This window comes from Gracilinanus agilis, chromosome 2, assembly GCF_016433145.1.
Source record: "Gracilinanus agilis isolate LMUSP501 chromosome 2, AgileGrace, whole genome shotgun sequence".
NCBI lineage: Eukaryota > Metazoa > Chordata > Mammalia > Didelphimorphia > Didelphidae > Gracilinanus > Gracilinanus agilis.
In genome coordinates this window covers 329,008,003-329,031,158 of record NC_058131.1, presented here as the reverse complement: position 1 = coordinate 329,031,158, position 23,156 = coordinate 329,008,003, and the positions used below count along the sequence as shown (strand labels likewise).

The 23,156-nt window shown below is 36.7% G+C and overlaps 1 protein-coding gene across 1 annotated transcript in view; it reads right to left on the bottom strand.

Annotated features, from left to right (window-relative positions):
- ASTN2 (astrotactin 2) overlaps positions 1 to 23,156 on the bottom strand; it is a 970,320-nt gene that overhangs the window by 742,264 nt on the left and 204,900 nt on the right. Inside the window, exon 5 of the mRNA XM_044659771.1 lies at positions 21,272 to 21,379. Within this exon, the coding sequence (XP_044515706.1) occupies positions 21,272 to 21,379 (108 nt within the window). The remainder of the gene's footprint in view (positions 1 to 21,271; positions 21,380 to 23,156) is intronic.

Sequence of the window (23,156 nt, the reverse complement as noted above, 5' to 3'; positions counted from 1 at the left end):
CAGGCAATGTGCCAAATGCAGGAGATACAAAAAAGAAGAAAAAAGTCTCTTAAGGAGCTCACATCCCCTACTGGGGGCCCTTAATCATAAAATGCTAGCAGGGCCTCTGTTGGGGATCTTTGTATTTCCCCGGAAAAAAAAAAAATGAAAGACAAGGGAGCAGTCCTGGGTAATGAGTATAACTCAGACCCTTCAATGGATTGATTTCATATTAAAAATAGATCTGCTTCATTGTAGCATGACTCTTATGGCTCAGTCTCAGGGCCAAGTCTAGATGTGGAATGAGCAAGTGGCTTTTTAGATGATGTGATATGAAGATTTGCAAATACTAGGACATATCCCCAAACTGCCTCCCATTCAGTCATCCAGAGTAAAAAGGCTTTCCTGCTACATAAACTGAAATTCTCTCTCTCTCTCTCTCTCTCTCACTCTCTCCTCACCCCTTCCCACTGGATTAGGACAACAAAGTAGCAGCTGTTCCAATTAAAATACAAATGTTTTATCGGAAGAAAAAGGAAGCAGCTAGGTAGCATAGTGAATAGAGTGCTAGGCCTGGAGTAGAGAGAAGCTGGATTCAAATGTGATCTCAGATACTCTTTAAGAGGTGTGACCCTGGGCAAGTCATTTAATTCCAATTGACCAGCCCTAGCCACTCTTATGTATTAGAACTAATACTAAGACAGAAGATAAGAGTTATAAAAAAGAAGAGGAAAAAGCCTGGAGGGGAGTCTTCATTCACTAATACAGTGATGCTGGCCAGCCTATGAAAACAAAGAATCACAAAATATCAGGACTAAAGGGACTTAGCCCTTCTAATTCAAACCCTAATGGTGGGGGTGGGGAGTTCACTAAGGCCCAGGGAGATGTAATGAATTTATTTTTAACTTTCTTTTGAACTCGTGAATTTGGAAAGCAGAGAATGGGGTTTTGAGAAACAGTTAGATACATGGTTTAGTGATTCAGGTACTGGGTCTGATGTCAGGAAGCCCCAAGTTAAAATTCTACCTGAGACACAAGCTATATGACCTTGGTCACTTAACCTCTGCTTTGTTCTCTTAAATTATAAAATGAAAATAATAGTTGCCCCTGGCTCTAGGAATTGATCTGAGGATCAAGTGAGATAATATTTGTAAAATTCTTAATACAGTGCCTCATATGAAACTTAATGAATGTGGGTATCCTTCCTTCCTTGAAATATTTCTATTAAATTCTATATTTTATGAGATCATAGAATGAAAGCAAAACATCACAAGATTAGAGATGTTAACTTGGACAGGACTTTGGAAGTCAAATAAATTAATCCAATACTCACATTTTACAGATGTAGAAACTGAGAGTCAGAGAGGTTAAATGATTTCCCTAGGTTAAAACAAGTACATAATCATTCAACACATACTTATTAAATGGCTATTCTCTGTCAGGAACTAGACTAAGTATTGGATCAACAGACATACTAAAGAAAACCATCCCTACTCACAGAGAATTTACATTCTGTTGCAGAAGGGGAGGGAATAAGAACACAAATAATCATCTACAGTTTAAAGAAAATAAATCCTAAATAGTGAGCAACAATTTGAGGTGGTCAGGAAAAGCTTTGACTAGAAGGTGGTGACAGCGATGGCTGAGCTGCATCTTGAAGGAAAAGAGGATTCTTGAGAAGGAAGTATAGAGAAGGCCCTGGTAACAGACAGCATGAAGGCATGGAGATAGGAGATTGAATATTTTATGTGAGAAACATAGAGAAGGCCAATTTGGCTGGTCACAGAGTAAGGAAGAAGGAGGAATATACAGTGACACTAGGATTACTGATTGAGGCCAGGTGGTGAAGAGCTTTAAAAGATAAACAGAAGAACTTCTATTGTATCCTAAAGATGACAGGCATCCACTAGACTTTATTGAGTAGCAGAGTGGCACAGATAGATCTGAGCATCAGTGAAGTCATTTTGCCAGCAATGTGAAGGATGGACAGGAATACAGAGAGACCCCTCAAGAGGCCATTTGTAAAGTAACCTAGGAGAGTAATGAGAGAAAGGACTAAGGGTGATAGCTGTTTGAACAGAGAGAAAGGGTAAAGAATAAGGGATGTTTTGGAGTTAAAAATGGCAAAATTTGTTAACTTACTGAATATTTGGGGTGAGGAAAAGTGAAAAACAAATGATAATGACAAGGTTATAAGTTGGTAAATTGAATTAATTATGATGCCTTCATCAGGAAAAAGGGAAATTTGGAAGTGGGGTGGGTTTGGGAGAAATGATATTATGTTGTTTTGGATTTAAGATTCAAATGTCTCTGGGGCATAGAAATGGAAATGCAAAATAGGAGATTGGTAACATAGCATAAAAAGTGAAGAGAGAAACTGGGTGCAGTTACATAGATCTGAGATTCAGTGGCACGCAAATGATAATTAAAACCATGGGGACTGATGAACACATGCAAAGCGAGAAGAATAGGGAGTCTAGGACAATGACGTGGGGAACACCCAAAGACAGGGAACATGATACAGATGATGAGCCAGAAAATGAGGTTGGGGACAAGTGGACTGAAAGGTAGGAGGAAAACCAGGAGAGAAGAGTGATATGAAAGTCCAGAGAGGAAAGTGTTTCCAAGAAGAAAAGGTAGTCAAAAGTGTCAAATGCAGCAGATGGGTCAAGAAGGATAAGGACTGACAAGAGCCCATCATGTTTGATAAGTAGGTGATCATAGATAAAACTGGCATTAAATAATCTGTTATCAGTAGACCCAAGTATTGAATTTCGACATGCCATTTCTATGAGGAAATGTATCCCAACTTTAAAACCTACTTAGAAACTTTCAGAGGACAACTTGTCCCCAAACTAGAAAGCGAAGGCAGTAATAAAAGGAGGCGCTATGGAGCCTGAGAGTACTCTGAGTCTTTAAAGCTGACTGGAACATAAGTGCTAGGTAAAAGCTCTTGGAAAGCTATAAATAGCCAGTGGAGTGACCCTAACAGCCTCACCTCCCCATGGGGGAGGCTATGCCAGGTTTAGCTTTCCTGGTACATAAAAGCTTTTGAAAGGATTGTTTTCCCGGGAGCTTTTGGCTGCCTTGTGCACGTCAAGGGACTTTGCAGTTTCTAATTATCTCCCTTTATGTTCAGGCTGAGACTTGTTAATACAATAAACCAGCATTTCCGGGACACACTCACACACAGAAACATCTCAAGGTGTTTTACAAGCAGAAGATCATGTTAAATCAAATCAAATACCAATTAAAGATTAACAGTAATGCTAGGAAGCTGTTATCTGCCATCCAGTAGTGGCCTCTGGGGCAGCAGTGAGTTTCTACCAAGCAAGAGTTATTCCTATTCCAGCCCAATTTGCTCTTTCAGGATCTGTTGGCCCCAACAGCCTGTGCCTAAACAAATCAATGCTCTCATCTCCTTGGAAGTGTTCCCAAGTGCCCCATTTCCCCAGTACTTGGCCTTCTCTGAATATTTCTCCCATCACTGGGCATATACCTCCCTTCCCAAATTCCAGTTTGCCAAAACCACAATACAATTCACTTCCATCTGCAAACCATTCAATAATAGTAAAAGCTGACATTTATATAGCGCCTTTAGGTTTACAAAGCATTTTACAAACATTATCTCATTTGCTCTTCATGTTCTTACTAGGGTTTCCTTCTAGCAATCATCGCAAGGAAATTATTGGTCACAGCAGTCTGAATGTCCATGTGGATAAAATGGCAAAAGGGAATAAATGCTCTGCCTAGAAGAAAGTTTCAAGTTATCAGAAAAAAAGAGGAACAAAAATAACAAGATATTTAAACTAGGGTTTTCATACTAAAATGGATTTTTTAAAAATAAGAGCCAAGGTTGAATAATCATGCTTTCATTTTCATTTCGGTTTTCTGGGCTTCGATTTTCATACCAGTAAAATGGAGAAAATATCTGCCCCGACTGTTCCTTCATACTGTGGTCAAAAGAATTCTGGAATTGGAATCAGAAAAAAATCAAAGAACATCAAAATTGGAAGCAACCTTAAACACCATCTAATCCAAATCACTGCTGAACAGCAATCAACAGTATAACATCTCTCTAACAAGTGATGGTGCCATCTTTCTTTGAAGACTACTGTAAGGAACTAGTTCTCTATTTTCAAAGCAATCTTTCTAGATAATCTGACTTCTTAGAAAGTTTTTCTTTGTATGGAGTTGGAATTTGCCTCCATAACTTTAATTCATTGTTCCTGGGACCAAGTAGAATATGTTACATTTCTCTCCCAGGTCCCAAATCAATTTTATTATTTACTACCTGTGTGAACTTGAAAAAGGAGCAATTTTAGTTTCCGTTTCCTCACTTGAACTGAAAGACATTGGACAAGGTAAAGTACCTTCTTGCTCTGTATCTTTTATTCTTCATGGAAATTGTTATTGTTTTTCAGTCACTGTTCAGTCCTGTCTGACTATGACTCCATTTGGGGTTTTCTTGGCAAAGATACCAGAGTGGTTTGCCATTTTCTTCTCCAGCTCATTTTACAGATGAGGAAATTGAAGCAAACAGGGTTACGTGACTTGCCTATGATCACAACATTATTAAAAATATGAGGCTGGATTTGAACTCAGGAAGATAAGTCTTTCGGATTCCGGGCCCAGTGCTCTATTCGCTGTGCCATCTAATTGCTCTGGGATTTTATAGGGACATGAATATTCTCTTTTCGCATCTCTAGCTTTCCTGGTTTTCTTTGACCAGCAAAAATTCCACCTTCTATAAGATGAAATTCTCAATCCTTCTTAATTCTACTTCCTTTCCTTTTTGATTATTTTCAAGTTATTCTCTATATGTCTTGACTGTGTATAGTTCTTTGATGTTATCTCCCCTCTTAGATTATAAGCTTAAAGACAAGGAATATTCTTTTCCTTTTCTTTGCCTCTTCAGCAATCTATATAGATTCTGGCACATAGAAGACATTTAACAAATGCTTATTGGTTTACTTACTTTGAAAAATTGTATTTTCATACAAATTGTGTTTTGTTATTGTTATCTTCTAGAAAAGTGTTTTCTAAATCTAGAACCTATGTGCATAAAATATTGATGATAACTTTATTTTAATATAATTGATTTCATTTCTAATAGTATATGTTAATTTTATACTTTTAAAATATTTTGAAAAGAGTTTCAAAAACTTCACCAGACCTCCAAAGAGGCTTATGGCAAAGAGAATAAAATTAAACTCCTGTTCTAGAAGACAGTATGTTTCCAGTAAAGTGCTACTTATACATGTGGAGGTGATCCTGGACTCTCAAAACCCATACAATCTTTGAAAGGTCCTATCAAGATGAAAAGGTCTTGAGGGTAAGTTCAAGGTAGATAAGCCTGCCACTTGGTTAACTGTGTAGCTAAATGATGAGAGGATTGTGGTAGGTTGGCTATATAGAGATGATGAAGTTTTCATCTCTCACCATTTTGGAAGGTACATATCTATAGTATAGAAGATGGGATTAGCATCCTTCAGGGGAGTGGCTATACTGATTAAATTATATTCTGCACTTTGAACTGTTGGTACCAGAGGTTTTGTCTTTTTAATTCTTCTCTGTGATAGGAACTCCACAGAATCTGTTTTCTAGCTGACAAAAATGAGCACACTGATATATTCAACTACTGAATTTCCAAACAAAAAAGGTCACCAAAGGAGAAAGAGTTTAATGTCTCCAAATTCTGTATTCTGTTCAGTCTTAGTGCTTCTTGGAAGGTTTTAAAATCTGTTTCTAATATACTCTCCCCAAGTCTCAGTTGGTTTGAGAAACTGTGAATTGTAATGTTGGGTGTATGAAAACAAATGCCTTCTTCTGGAGCACTAGCTCTCAATTACAGATCACTTTCTTTGTTTTTGTATTTTTAGCTTCATTTAGACGGAGATATCCTACAGCCTTGTTCCAGTTGAAGGTGAGAGGACATGAAATAGGAGGGAAAGAGAGAAAATGAGGAACAATAGAGGGAGGAGAAATTATACATAGAAAGAACAAGAGGAAGAGAAGGATAAGGGAAGCAGAATATTAAAAAAGGGATTCTGAGAATAGGTTGGATTCTGGCACTCTTACTAACTGGAGGAATATAAGCAACGAATTTCCTTTTTAAGTGGTTTTTCCTTGCCTATATCTTCAAAATGAGCAGTTTAGACTAGATCTGGTGTTCTTAATTCAAGAGTGTGTGAATAAAAAAAAATTGACAATTGCATTTCATTATGATTCGTTTCCTTATAATCCTATGTATTAAACTTTATACAACTGAAAGAAATTAATATCTGAAAAGATGTATATGGTTCACCAGATTGCCAAAGGGATCCAGGACATAAAAATGTTAACAATCCTTAGACTAGATCAGAGGTCCGCCACATATGGCCCTTGAGCCATATCTGGCTCCACTGCCAGTCGGGGCAGAGCCCCAGGATGTGCCCCAAGGGGCCCTTCAGCCACTGCCCCATATTCCAGAGCCTTCCGCCTCCATCCTCCTCCTTCCACAGGTGTTTATGGCTTTCAAGGCCAAAAAGGTTGCTGACTGTTGGACTAGATGATTCTTAAGGTCTCCCCTAATTTTGCCTATAGTCCTACAATAGGCGGGAATGTCTTTAGAAGAGAAATAAAAGGAAATCATACAGCTGGAAGGCACTTCAGAGACTGTAATCTAACTCCATCATTTTGCAGAAGAAAAATGGACTTAGGAGAAGGACTGTTACTTATCCATATACTGTAGCAGTTTAGTTGAAGAGCTAGTACTAAAACTCACATCTTCAGACATATTCTATGTTCCTTTTAGTCTTTTTTTTTACTCTAGTCTACTAAATATTTGAGAGTGAGTGGAGTGAGGAATGAATGAAATAGAAGAATGGAGAGAAAAAGGAAAGGGAAAGATAATAGGAGGAAGAGAGAAAAGAAAGATAAATAGCTATGAAAGAGGGAGGCAAAAATGAAGAACAGAAAGCAAAGGAGAAGGAAGGTCTAAAGAGAGTGAGTGAAATAAACAGTGTACATTGAAATAGCAAAATGACCTGAGGGAGAAAAGGTATGTTCTGTGGACCTGTTACAAGCTGGGTCAGTCAAACTTGCCTGTTCTTTCATAAAGGAGAGATTGTTCTTAGGTAACTGGGAAGGGGGAGAAGTTATAATCTACAATCTAGATCTGGAATTCTAGGAACCCAGGAATGTACAATTTTCCCTTCCCTGTATGAAACACATTCGTCAGCAAGATGGCTGTAGTAATAATAAACAGGAAATGACTGTGTAGGCTTAGCTTGAAGAAATTAAATATGGCTGGAAGGAAGCCTTTTTTTGGTGGCCCAAACTATGGCTAACAACAAATCCATCTCCTGGTGATCAATTTTCTGGTGATGAGTCTCTCTGTACTTAGCAAGACTAGTGCTTAGATAGCAGACAGTAGCAAGGACTAGCTCTGAAGTAGTGAGAACTTAGCGGAAATGATTAAGTTTATGCTCTTCTTCCATAGTCTGTAAGAATTTGAGTCCACTGAGAGGTGGTAGAACTCAAACTTATTCTACTGTAACACACTAACTACTCAATTTCTTTGTGAAACAATTCACAATCCCCTAAACCAATGAAATGGAGATGTAATGACCTTGTTAAATTTTCCCATCTTCTCAGGTTGTAGAATGAATTAAAAGAACTTTAAACAAAATTGGAATTTTAGAGTTCAGGGGCATCTTAGAGGCCACTTATCTTGATCCTTTTGTTCAAAAGCAAAGGACAGTCAAAAGCACTGGTAGAAGAAATGACTTGTTCCAGGTCATACAGCTAAAATAAAGGCAAGTCCAGCACTAGAATCTAAGACTGATAGCCAACCTAATTGTCATCTGACCATTCCATACTACATAAAAAGGAAGTTAATAATACAAGGGGCTATATCTAACTGAGTAATATCTTTTTATATATATAATCAGAGCTAGAAGAGATCTTGGAAATCACCTAGTCCAAATCTCTTCATCTGACAAATGAGAGAACTAAGGATCTGAGAGCTAAAGTAGCACAACTAGTAAGGGTCAAATAGGATCCAAACCCAGATATTTTGATTCCCAATCCAATGCTATTGTCATTCAAGATGCTTCCCTGAACCTCAGCACATGATTATTCACAATAGGCCTGAAGACATTGTAAGGCTTGTCCACTTCTTTTTTCTGCCATGACTTGAGGGAGTTCAAAGGTCCTCAAGATGCCTCCACAACTAACCTATTTCCTTTTCATTGAGTTTAGTGACCTTAGCAGCAGCAGCTGCTGCCACTGGGTAGCCCCAAGTCCCTTAGTCCTTCTCTACATAGATATAACTTGATGCTTCCAACCCCTCTGACAAAAACTCCTTCTTGGGCAGACTGCAGGAAACTATCTATCAGAACAAGCCATCAGCATCTCTGCAGTATGGTCACTGATGTACAGAGGCTGGTGGCACAGGCTGAGATTTTTAATTAACTGAGAGAAGGAGTCAAGCCCACTCAGATGGAGAGAAAGAGAAATGCCTAACAGGCTCATAAATCCAAAACCAAGGACTCAAGAGTGGGTGGGGGAGGAAGGGAGTATCTCTCATTATCCCTCTTTTTCTCCATCTTGCACTGAGTGGGATGTTACAGTAGAAAGTTCTAACATCATTCTTTATCTTCTCTCTTCACTCTTCCTGAATATACCCATTCACACAGTTCAGAGTTGGATGAAGCCCTGGGGTACTCATATTTATCAGATTGACAGTAGGGGTAATTCTATTCCATTCAATTAACAAGACTTATCAAGTACCTACTATGTGCCAACCACTTGGCTGGGTGAGGAATAATAAAAACCCCATTTTCTTTTCTCTAGTTCCCTTAAGACACCAATCCCTGGCCAGTATATTTATGCTGGGCTGCCTGGTAACAAACGGCTGGTTACCATGTGGAGGGCGACAGCTAAGCGATTAGTGAAATTTGTTACCCGTGCGTCTCTGAACAAAATTAAATTAAAAGTGCTACTTTGCTGTCAAGATAAGGGCCAAGCTGGTGAGATAATTTTTCACTCTCAAACACTCAATTACCCAGTGAGGCTGGATCAGATACAATCAAAAAAAGAAAAAAAAAAGAAAATAGAAAGAAAAAAATACAGAAGCAGAGCCTAGAGGAACAGATGTAAGGGTTGTTATCTCTATCAGTGGCCAGGGAAAGTTAAAGAGGCTGTTGCCATGGTGATGGGCTGGACCACTTGAGGTAGATGGGAGATGGAATCTTGTTTAGATCAGATGCTCCCTAGTGAAGCAACCTTTGCCCTGTGGTGTTTCTGACCTGGAACGAAAATGATGGTTGTTAGATCAGACAAGTGAGAATGGTACACTGAAGCATCATAGAAGCTAAGAACTAGAAGGGATGATCTAAAGTTTATCTATTCCACTCATTTAATTTTACTTCTGGGTAAAAAAAAAAAAAAAAAAAAAAAAAAAGACCCATAGAAGGAAAGTGATTGATCCAAGGCCATACAATTAGGTGGCTGTGGTGCTAACTTGAAGGTGCAAAACTTCTGATTATTTTATTCTCTTCTTCCTTCTCTTTGTCCATTACTTTTCCCAAAAAATATCTTTCAAATTCACTTCCTTCCTTGAAATCTTCTCTGGCTTCCCTCAAGCTCAATTCTTTTTTTTTTTTTTTTTAACCCTTGTACTTCGGTGTATTGTCTCATAGGTGGAAGAGTGGTAAGGGTGGGCAATGGGGGTCAAGTGACTTGCCCAGGATCACACAGCTGGGAAGTGGCTGAGGCTGGGTTTGAAACTAGGACCTCCTGTCTCTAGGCCTGATTCTCACTCCACTGAGCTACCCAGCTGCCTCACTCGAGCTCAATTCTAATCAGTCCCTTGATGATATTTCTAAAATTCTTAGTTGATGTGCAAAGTTTTATGGAATGTTAGAATGCATTTATTTGTAGGGTGGGAAGGGAATTTATAGAAGAGAGGCCATCAGATGTGGAACAGGAAAGACTTTAGAAATTGCCTAGTTGAAACCCATTATTTTATAAATTCAGCAACTGAGAATCAATGTGGTTAATTAAATGAATTCTCCAAAAGACCCACAGATTATAAATATAAGTTCTGGGATCCAGCCCCTGGTCCTGTAACTACAATTCTAATTTCCTTTACCATACATGTCATTGAAATCTAGAAGAGATTTCTTGGACCATCTGGCTAACGTATCCACAGAATGCAAAGCCTTGGTGATTAGTGCTGAAGATATATCTGCTTTGATAAAAGGACATTAGGTTATTACATTAGGATATGACAACTGTCCTTTGATTGTTCTTGTTATAGGAGTTAGTTGTATGATTTTGATCTTTTTTCCAGCAGAGCCCCTATAGTCATCATCAAGGAAAATAACCATTGTAAAGAAGGAGCCCACTCAATAAACTCAAATGGTTTAACATCAGATGTGGTTTTTATCATTGAATAGGTCATTGAAGAAGGTGCATTGCAATCTGTTTTTCTGCTGAACTCTAAGGAACACTGGACTTTTCCATCTGACATCCAAAACCTTCTCTATGGGTTGCCCATCCTATTAAAATCTGAATTTTCTGAGACCAGGGACTGCCTTGCTTTTCTATTGTATCCCCAGAGCTAAGCATTATGCTTTTGCAAATATCAATTGCTTTAATAAATCTGCTTTTATCAATTCATTTATTCATCTGCCTCTGTATTTAGTAATTTTGAAACAAAAACATTTTAAAAGAGATTCAAATCCTGCCTCTGATACTTATTAGCTGTTACCATGATTAAGTCATTGTACTTCTCTGGATCAAATTGAGACTTATTTTTTATCCATGATGGCTTTACCTAGGTGATTTCATGTCCTATCCAGCTCCAAATGAACCTCAAGAGAACATATTTGTTATCTTCAACCTAACAACCCATAATATATGGACAGACAATAAAATATCTCCATAAATGGAGAACAAACTTATAACTTAGGATCTTACCTTCTGACTATCTATGGTGGAATTTATGAAAATATCATGTGTATATAATGAAGAGGACTCTTTGGAGGAGAGAAAGCAGGGGAAAAGTGTCAGGTGACACCAAACACTCCCCCATATTACCACAAATGCATGAATCAGTCCCTGAAATAATCTTGAAACTGCACTAAGAATTCCTCCTCCTTTGCAATGCCATTTGGCCCAGCACCCTGTCAGCACAGACTTCAAACTAAAGGAGACGGCTGTCAGGAATGAAACTGGAGACAAAAGGCGATAAACCAAACATGTCATTTTTCGTTGCTTACACTGTAAGAGGGAATAATCAGTCTCTTTCACTTTCTACCTTTACAACAATGCTCAGTGGGATTCTCCCACCCCCCTTTTAAACATGGTGAAAGATATGCAGCATTCCCTTCCCCTCCCAATTTTGCTGTCATTTTTTCTTTCCAATCTCTGGGAAAGTTTGGCATGAAGCAGGGAAAATACATAGGATCATAGCTTAAGAAAGGGAAGATAAATGAGACATCTGATCTAGTATCTTCCTTTTACAGATCAGGAAACTGAGTAGTAAAGAAGATAAGGACATCATCCAAATTATGATTCAAATTAAGGACTACTGATTTTGAACATAGGAAAAACAATTGAATGATATAGAGTGGGAGAGAGTGTGGGAGAGAGGAGAGACAGATATCAGGTCCCCTTCTTGATTTCATTCTGTTTAGAGATTTATAAAAATTATAAAGCTAGAAGGGACCTTTGGATTAAGAAATGTAAAACAGTGTTAGAGCAGGAAGCATTATGGAATGCCTAAGCTAGAAAAAAGCCTTAAAATAGAACATTAGAGATATAAGAAAGCATAGTTCATGGACTATTAAAGCTAAAGTGAACAATAGATATGCTTATGTTAAAAATACAATGTTAGAGCTGGAAGGAAGTTTGGATCATAGAATGTCTAAGTTTTATGAAACCTTAAAAAACAAATATTAGAAGTAGAAAAGACTTGACCTCAGAAGATAGAATTTGGAGCTGAATAGAACTTTAGAACAATCATTTTTAGACGTTAGAGACAATATCCCCTCATTTTGTGGATGAAGAAAAAAAGACTATAGGAGGAAATTGGCATGCTAAAATAGAGAAAGCATTTAGTAAGCACTTAACTATGTACCAGGAAAGGTCATACAGCTTTTAGTGACAGTCAGAATCTAGATTTTTCTCACTCTCAGTAAAACTAGGAGAAAAAACTAGCTATATTGTTCATTACTGAGGAAAAAAAAAAAACCTTCCCCTCTCCCTATCATATGCTCACCTGAGAGTCAACATGAGTGTGGTATGTGTAGTTGAGACTTGCCAGTTTCATTTAAGAACAACCCCGTCAGTCTAGACCCACAGAGCTAATTTTCACCCATTTTCAGATAGTATCTATTTTGGGGCTATTCAGCTAAATTTCTAAAAGTTCACAGCAATGCTTCCACAATCACTGGACTGCACTGAAACATACTTGTGTCTTATGGAGTGATTTTTCTTTATGTTCTTCTACTATTACCACTAGCACCATGGCCAAGGATATTAGGGAGAATGAGTACTGTGAGCTGAGTCATAACTAGGACAAGGGACAGTACTAAGTTTTTTGTTTGTTTGTTTGTTTGTTTTGGTAATATGGCCATCTTGCTCTCTCTGGAGTAAAGCAACAATTTTTTCCAGGACTTTAGGGAGGAAGAAAGAAGTTCCTCATAGACATCCAACAAAAGACCAGTTATTTAGAGCTTAGTGATTATTTTGTCTTCAAACGATGACTCAGACACAGGTGAATATGACTTGGTAAAATATCTGTCTTTACTAGTATGCTGACCTCTAGGAAACAGACTAGGGTTGCTTGAATGTGTTTATATTTATTGATACCTGAGAAAATCATATGCTATGGCTATACCTGGTAACATCCAGATTGACCAGTTTTCTGGCATTAGACCTAGCAAAGGCCTTCTTGGGACATGCTGGGACTACATTTCTGATACAGCACTTGCTTGATATTTCTCTTTATCCCCCCAAGGGGATGTTATGAGAATCCTAGATATAATAGCTGAGGACCAACTACAAGTGGATTTATGTTTACCTTCATGCCTTTTCAATATATTCTAATGAATAGAACACTTTGAACAAATATGTCTGCCATAGAAAATCCATAATATTTCATCAACCATTGCAATATACAACCCAAATCTTTTCTAGTGAATGCTCTGCAAATCAGCGTAATAGAACATTCCACTTTGCTTACCTAGCAGCTTAATCTACTGACAATAGTAGAGGAATGAGTTTGAAGAGACCTCACTGAACTAGTCTCTAGTATCTATTCTAGCTATAATCATTCATGGTTGTAACATACTCATAAGATTTCCCATTACTGAATGACTTCAAAAGGTGCTAGATGTTCACTCTGTGTATGTGTGTGTGTGAATATTATAAAGAAGATTCATTTTCATATATGGATTAAACTAGAAGATTTATGAGAATTCTTCTGACTCTGAAATTCCAAATCTGTGATTTTTGGCAATGTGGTGATTAAAAAACTAGTACACATTCAAGAGGATAACATATTTCAATCCTGAGAAATAGCTAATAATACTGAGAATTTGATATACCATCATTCTAATAGATGAAATATCCAATAGATTTTTTTTTCATTTCACTCAAATTGTTAGCACATATATTAGCTGTATGGCTATAGATGAGTAACTAAAACTCTCTTAGTCTCAGTTTCTTTGTCTGTAAAATTGTGACAATAACATCTGCATTATCTGTAGGATTATTATCAAACTTAAATGAGATCATGTTTGTAAAACATTGTAAACATTAAAGTATTATATATTTCAATCACTGTTCCTATGTATATATGTATACACATAACGTGTGTGTATGTATATACATTTATAGGTATAGACATTGTGTCTATCTAAATATCGAGAATATAGGTGGCTTCTCTCCTCTCACTTACTCTGTAGTTTAAAATCCAGTACAATGTGGTTTAATACAAATTAATCTGTATGAAGAACATATTTTTTTCAAAGAACTTTTCCACATTATTAACCTTAAGACATTGGGAAGGCAATATAAGTGAGATGGGTTGACTAGGTCTGTTATTTCATGCAGCTATCTATGCTAGAGAGTCAACGAAATACTAGGGCCATAGTTTTTCTAGTTAAGTAAAAAAAATCCTTTGTCTTATGTGCTTTTAAAAGAAAAAAGCAAGAATCAGATGTGATTCACAGAGTGCTCTAGCAGAAATCAGGAAACTTGGGTTCTACTGTTAGATTTGGCACTAACAAGCTATCTACTTGGGCAAGAAACTCACTTTCTCTGGGCCTCAGTTTTTTTCTTCATTTCTTAAATGTTGGATTATGTGCTCTCTAGGTCCCTTTCAGATCTAGCATTTTATTTCCTACCATTTCATGTTCCAAAGCCCCTTGTAGTTTAGATCATTTATATTTTGGCATTCTACCTGCTTCTTTAACATTCTACGTGCTCAGGCCTCTTCCATTCTATGACACTGTCAATTACTTCCTAAGTATCCTTTTTGTTTTTAGCTTTGTATTAGACTCTGAGGGTAGGAAATTCTGGGAACATTATAAATATTATCTAGTAGCTGATAATATGCCCCATGGCTCCCATCTGGACCCTAGGCCCCACTTGATTTGGCACTTAGTTATGGATTCTCATATTCATTATTTCCTTGGTGCTATCTCCATCTCTTCCAAATAAACTATTATCTCTTCAAGGGAAGGGGACCCTATTTTACCTTTTAAATCTTCCATAGCATCCTGGCATAATTATTGTCTCACAGAAAATGCTCAATAAACTTAATATGACTTGAAATGAAGATTAACTTGCATTTGACAACATTCCTAAGACTGAACAACCATTAAGAGTTAAATACATGATGATCATTCTAAACTAATACTTAGAACCACAGATTTAGGGGGGAAAGGACATTGGGAAGCATCTAGTTCAAACCTCTCATTTTATAAATGAGTCATTTAGACCCATTAAGATTTAGATCATTTATCTAAGGTCCCATCACACAGCTAAAAATGAACAGAGGTGGGATCTTATTTCTACAAACAATGCATGAAAAATCTATATTTACATAATACCACTTAAAAGGAGATTATTTATGAATAAAAAGTAAATTTTGCTTTTAAAATAAGTTAATGAAGACAGAATCCCAGAATGTTAGAATTTCAAGGGACGTTAAAATTAGTCTAGCAAAACATCCTCATCTTACTAAGGAAAAAAACTGGATCCCTAAAAATGTTTTTGACTTCTGTAAGATCACTATTAAAGAGATGTGTAAAGATTTTATCTAGGTCTTCTGACCCCAAATCCTTTCTTTTGGCCTTTTTTTGGATTCCATTAAATAATAATATCTCTTATTGGACATTAAACAGGATTTAGTTTGCAGAAAATTGGTTTATGAACTTTCTAGACTATTTATTACATAAAATATGCTATAACTTCCAAGTTTGATTAAAGACAAAGAAAAAAATATTTCCCACTTTTCTTCCCTTCCTCTAACTTTTTTACACTCTCTCTTTTCCCAATCAAAGAAATGGTGAAACCTGAGTCGGGTCCTTCCTTTGCTTTTGCCTCCCAACCTCATTTTTAGAGAGGAGAAAAGATGCCATGGAGCATTATGGTGCATGTCCTAGACTTGACTGTAGGCTTCTTAACTCCTTGTCAGTTTAAGTTTCCAAAAGATTCTGGTCAATCTGTCATGGAGAGAAATGTACTTTCTTCACTCTTCTGAAGCAATGGGCTGGTTTGAAGTGGTGGGATATGCAGACAGAAGAGATGATAGCAAGAGATGTTTGGTTTATTTTAAGGCTTGAAGAAAAGCTGCATGGAGACACTGCTTGTCAGGGTGGCAGAAGCTGGCTAGAAGCTTTCCTTCTCCTCTCTTTCTCGTCTCTGCCATGGAGCCTCAAAGGCTCATTAAACACATTATCTCCCTTACGAATGACACAAACTGCAGCTGAACTTGAGGAAACAAGGTTATTCAGTATTTGCAAACAGGTTGACAGCTACCAGGGAATCACTGCACTTGTCATGCTCCTGCTGCTTGGTAGTTGAGGCTGGTGGTAGTAGTTGTTGTTTTTTTCACAGGCATTTTTAAAAGGTGAGACATATAGAGAGGAGTGAAAACCACTGCGGGTTTCCCTGACAAACTCATTTTTTCTCCACAGGGAGAGATGAAAGAAAAGAAAGAAGAAAAGAAGAGAAGACCCTTTTCTTACAAAAACAAGTAAGAAATCACCAGTGATGTTGAAAGTGAAAGAATGGTCTTAAATCTGATAAATATTACCTAGAAGGAGAATTTTAGAATTTAGAAAATATTCCTTGGACTATAACAACAATTATTAATGTTGTTAGTGTTCTTATAACTACACTTGACAGAACCCAGAATAGACCTGGGTGAAGCTTCAAGCCACCTCAGAGACCAGGAGTTGGCAAAAAGTCAAATCTAGTCCTTTGCCAGTTTTTTAAAAGTCTGTAAGCTAAGAAGGGACTACAAAAAAGGTAAAGAGTGGTATTTGTGCCCACCAGGAGAGATTTTTGCCTATCCTTATTATAGACCATTTAGTTATAGGATGATAATAGGCTATAATTTTATAGTGTTTTTAAGTTTGCACTTCTGAAGTCTCTTACACAGTGTTAAGAAGGGGTGTTTAACTTTTTGATTGGTTAATTTAAAATTGCTGATTGATAGACAAAGAATGTTTGATTCACTCTTCACACAAAGTACTTTCTCTAAAACTGTCCTGTGAGATTGGGAAACATAAATAATATAATATTTTTACAGATGAGGAATGGTGGTTCAGGAGAACAAAGGACTATAGATTTAGAGGTGTAAGGGATCTTAGAGACCATACTGTCCAACCTTCACTCATTTTCAGATGAAGAAACTAAGGTTTAGAGAGGTTAAATATCTTTTCCATGGTCACACAAATACTATCTGAAAAATCAGGATCTGAAACCAGATTTTTTTTTACTTTAAGTCCAGTATCCTTTCTACTAGACCACCCTGCCTACCTTTCAAGAGATTAGAGTTGAAAGGGATCTTAAAGATAAGTTAATCTAAGACACTCATTTTAAATTTGAGGAAATTGAGGCAGAGACAGAAAGTGAGCCCTGCAATATTACACAGCCAGGAAATAACAGAATTGGAATTCAAGCTTAGTCTTCTCAGCAGGATTTTCTCCACAATACTAGTCCAGCTCCCTCAGTGGTTAGATGACAAAGACAGGCTAAACGATACTATCAAAACAACACAGGAAGTAATCACTACTGTCAGAGAGCTAGAATCCAGCTCTCCAGATTTCTTTAGTATTTGCATTCTTGTGAAGGATTCCCATTTAGCAAAGGCTGCTTCCTTTACATTGTATGCCATGGGGAATGAGCACTATATTTGGAGAGATAGTATATGGAGTTGAGTCCCTGCTCTGCTTCTAACCAACTGTCACATTAAGCCAGTCACTTAACTACTATAAGCTCCAGATCCCTCATCTGCAAAATGAGAGGACTGGACTAAGTGGTATCTAATGTAAGATTCTTTATAGCTCCCTATACACTGGTCCTATAAACAATAACCTCGACAGTAAAATAACTTGATTTGGGGTGCATAGCTCAGTTTATATCCTCAGAAATAATTGAGAAGTAGGTTGTGAATTAAGTAGGGAATCCCCAGTGTGATTGACTTAGCTCATACTCTATCTTTCCTCCACTCTCTTTTTCTATCCTTTTGCATTTAGTCATTTCCTTCTCTGCCACAGACAGCCAGGCTGTCTTGCCCTGACACAAAGGACTTTGCTGACTCATTGCATTTGCAAGGAAAGAAATGTTATATGGAGATATGGCTGTGGAAGAAAGAGGAAGGGAGAGATAGTGATGATAAAGGGGAAAGCTGAGACTAATGAGCATAGGGATGATGTATTTAAAAGAAAGCTCACTCCATTCCAAGTTTATACTTCCACATTCTCCATGGGAGAGCAGCAAGGGAAAGTAGAGGTGAAGAATGGAGGGTGGGGCATGGGGGCCTCATAGGCTAGGAGACTCCATTAAGTTCCCATATTTGGTCTGCCAAGTCTCCTTCTAGTATAGACATACTGTGATTTGGTTTCTGGAAAACATTCACCAAGTTCAAGCTCAATCAAGAAAATGCTGTGTGTGTCCATTGATTCTACTTTGATACAGTGAATGATGCATTTTTACAATTTTACTTGCCTTTATCAGGGAAATGAAATGGTACATGAGGAGATATACACAAAAAATACAGTATCACCTTTCCTATAAGACAATAACAAGAAGCCACCTGCCATATCATAGTTAAAAGAAGATTTGGATATAGATATAATCTATATCAATCTCATCCATCTATCTAGAACATAGTAAGAAAGATCAATGATTGTTCCTTTTCTCATCTCTCCTGCTTCCCTTTTCCACTACTCCTTAACTCTTTATCTCATTCTTAGCTTTCTTGTCTTATCCATCCTGGCATTCATGCCCACTTCTAGATGGACAATTTACTTAACAGTGCCATACTATTTTAAAGCACTTTGAAATTTTCAAAGCATTTTCACATCCATCGCCTTATTGGAATGTCATAATGAATCTCTGATGTATGTAGGGAACATTATAAAGAAAAATTTCTTAGCTATAAGAACTTGATCAAAATACTATAGAATAGATTATCTCAGGATAGTCTAGATTTCTCCTTTGCTGCAAGTTTCCAAGCAGACAGTAGATAGCCAGTTGTCAAGGCAATATAGAGAAAATTTCCGTTGAAGTTTAGTTTGGAATAGATGATCTCTAAAGTTCTGTCCAAACATGATACTTTATAACTATGATTTTGCATTATTATTCCAATTCTACAAATGAATAAACTGATGACTAAAACAGACAAGCAATTTGCATGTAGTCAAACATTAAGTCAATGGCAGAGAGATTTATATTCTTCTGAATCCTACTTCCATGTTCCGCTTGGCCACATTGTCTCTCTGTTCTTCATCCCTTCTCACCTAGCTCCTTTCTCTTACTCTTCATATCCGATTTTCAAAAATAATCTTGAGTATCTTACATGTTTAGTTCCAAGAACAGTCTCAATGCTGATCTCTACCATGGAAGTGTCAAATGACCTTCCATTACTATATTCAATTTAGTTTGTCCTTGCAAGGATGCATCACCTTCTGGTGATGCTCCGTGCAATAAATAAGGCACCACATATAAGCCCAAAGACAATAGTAAAGAAATTCACTTGGCTCCTTGGTCACCCTATTTAATATCTTAATCAAAGAGACATATAGTCCCAGAGACAGTGCTATATCTTTGTATGTTGCTAAGTACAGTATTCTTAACAAACAATAAATAAACCAGAGGCAAAAAAGCTTTAATCCCATTTAGATGGGATGACAAATGATGGGCTAATTTGGCAGGGAGATTTCTCCTCATGTAACAGCTATCAGACAAATGTGAGGAGGTGGAAAAAGACAGGAGGAGGAGAAATATAAAAGGGGAGAGAGGGAATGAGACCAATAATAAAGAATGAAAGTGGACAAAAAATATGGAAAAAGAGAAAAAGGATAATACAATAAAAGAAGGGAGAAAAAAAGGGATGAAGGGAGAGAGGAAGATTTTTTAGACTACCTTCATGTCAAGAAGATGACAATTATTGTGATAAAGACATGGCAGTCAGTGGGATAAAAGCTCAAATTGGATTATCAGAGCAAAATGGCAAGCAAAAAATTGGTGATAAAAGAAATGATGAAGAAGAAACAAGGATGAGGATGACCAGGATGAAAGAAAGAACAAGGAGGGGAGTTCATTTTTTATCAATGATCTAGATTAAGGAAGAGATAGCATGCTTATAACAGATTCATTTTATGAAGCTAAGAATAGTAAATGAATTAGATTGTTGAATCAAGATATAGAATGACCTCAAGATGAGGAAATTAGCACATTATGATAAGGCAAAATTTAAGAGATAAATACAAAGTCCTGAACAAAGTACTAAAAAAAAATGAATTGCTACAAGACAAGGTAAGGGAGACTTGGCCAGAAAATAACTCATTTGGAGTGCCACTGTGCTTTGCCTTGGCCAGAACACACATGAAATAGCGTGGTTAGCTCTGGGTAATGCATTTTAAGAATGACATTGGCAAATTGTAGCATATCCAGAATAGGTTGCCCATTATAAGGAGGATACAGGTGGACAATGCTATATGAATTAAAGGAAATATAGATTTTTAGTCTGGAGAAGAGATGGTTTAGGTAGGGATATATGATCAAAGATCTAGAGCTGGCTAGGACCTCAGAGACCATATATTTCTATCTTCCCTTATTTTAATGATGAGGAAACTGAGGGATGAAAATTCCTTTTAAGTATTCAGAAAGATTGTTAAATAGACTTATTTTATTTGAGCCTGAAGAAAGCAGTCATCACAGATAAGATTTTCACAATATTAAGTTTCAACTTAATACGAGGAAAAAATTCTCTTAACAGAGTGTACTAATAGTGAAAAGGACTGCCTTGGGAAGCAATGGATTCCCTAAAATTGGAAGTCTTTGAATGGAGGTTGTAAAATTACTTATTGGGAATGCTGTAAATGGTGTTTCTTTGCTATTAAAAGTTGAATTGAATGACATCTGATTTCCCCTTCAACTCTGAAAGTCTATGATATTATGAGAAAAGAGAATAATGGGCAGTTTTATGATATCAGAGACAGGAAAAAGAAGTATTCCAGTATTATTTATACAGAAGTGAAAAAACAAAACAAAACAATGGAGATAGCTTAGATAAATGAATTGAGGCAGGTGGACAAACTTTTTATGTAGAAATCAGTAAGTTGGTTTTGTTTCTATTCCTTCCTTAGCTTTTTTTTCATAACCATAAATTCTAAGTTATCATTTTTTCCTTTGATTATGATTAAATAGTCCAGGTTACATAAGTCCATTCTTCTCTTGCTTTTATTCTAAGTTCTAGAGAATATGGGGGACTAGTCATTGTGGAGTACATTAGGAAAGAAGCTGATGATTGAAGGGAGTGATAGAACAAATACACAAAAAGGATTCCTCGAAAAGAGATGAATGAGTGACAGGTTCACCATGTTATACCTCGAAGTTTTCATTCAGATTTAGGATGAGTTATAGGTGTTACTTACTCTTTGGACACTACTCAGTATTTGTGTTTGAACTAATTGAACTGATCCTAGTTTGGTGTACCACCTCAGGCTTCCTTGAACTAAGAACCTTCTTTATACCCTTCATGGATGTAGAGTCTTACCTTTGCTTCGACGCCTGCTCCGATATTGTTCTGTGTAGAAAGTCAGCTGTGTCTCATCATCTGCCTCAGATCCAGAGTTTCCCTTGGTTCTTCCAAAACCTATTCCCCCTATAAAAAATTGGAAAATATTGAAACTAACTTTTAGGAAATCCATAATTTTGGAAAGTTTAGCTCTAAATCCCAGAAGACTTAGATTTCCATCCTTCCCACAGCTTACTTAATATGAATCATAAAACTATCATATGATGAAATCGGAAGTCTTTAGAATGTAAAATATTTTAATATAGAATCTAGACTATTAAGACCTGAAAGGACATTTATAACAAATAATCTGTACTAGAAGTGGTCTTAGTTCATTCTCATAGTTTCATTGAAAAGGAAAGTGAGATCCAGACCAGTAAATTGATGGAATTGAACCAGATGACCTCTAAGGTTCTACCCAGCGTTAAGTTTGTCATCCTATGGAATCAGCTTCTCCAAAGTCATATAGGTAGTCAATGGCATAATCTAGATTAAAATGTGAGTTTCCAGGATATGTCTTCTTTACAAAAAATAGAGAAATAATTCTTAAAATGTTAGCTATTTCAAAATAATTTACCTTATCTATGATTAATCTTACTACAACAAAGGCATCTCTCCCTCTTTAAATTGCTTTATATTTATTTTTCTGTGTACAACGTGTATACTGAAATAAGTAACAATACTGACAAACCTGCTTTCCTTAGTTCTCATCATTTGGTTCCATTCTATTTTATCTTATCCTATCTATCCATCTATCTGTCTATCTAGCTATCTAGTTATCTAGTCCTTGTTTTCCTAGCATTGTATCACCAGAATATTACATAGAGCATTTCATTGTACCTAAGAAGTATTTAATAATAGATTTTATTACCTTAGCCCTAGATATTTTGCTGTGATGTCTATTGGAAAGAATATTGGTCCTGGTTCAAAGGACCTGAGTTCAAATCCTAATTATGATTCTGGCTAAATATGTGACTCTTGGAAAGTCACTTAAGCCCCTCTTGATTTCCTGGACAGTAAAATGAGTAATAGTGAACCCCTAGGGATAGGGATAGGCCAGATGTTCTTTAAGGTCTCTTTGAACGTTATGGCTATGATCAATCATTTGTTTTAAGCAAGTGGCTACCCAGACATTTTGGAACTAAAGGAAGTTTAGACATTTACAAATTATTCAAGTCCATCATTTTACTATGGGTAAAAGAAAATTCTTAAAGAGCAGAAGTTATTTTTTCCAAGGCCTTTTTTATTATAGAAGTTACCATCAACAAAAAACAATCCTGTATAAAATAAACAAAGAAGATTATATGTGAAATTATGAGCTTTTATTATGCATAGTTTGTTTTTTAAAAGCATATGCTAAATTTAACAAGGTAGTAACAAAATTGCCATTTGTCTCCTTTTTAAACTTTTTTTTCCTGTTTGTTTTCATGTTTAATCTATACTCAATAATTTAACCAGAAATAATATACATTAAGCTTAAATAAAAATTGGTATATATACACATATATATCAGTAATTTAATATCCTACACACACACACACACACACACTCTCTCTCTCTCTCTCTCTCTCACTCACTTACTCACACACATTCCAGACTAGCTACCATAGAAGGTATAAATGAACATAAGCTGACTCCTACTCTTCATTTGTCAGAAATAAAGATCCACGAGATGTCTGGGTAAACACAGACCTCAATGAGTTGCTCTCATCAAGTCCCACCTGGACTCTAACTTTCCTGATATAATGTATTTCCTTCTCCCCACTCAATCCTCCTTTAACATGTCCTTAATTAACTCCAATCTTGAGACTTTTTTCCCCCTTCCACACTCAGGCTCAATAGGGTGCCAGAGAGATGATAAGAC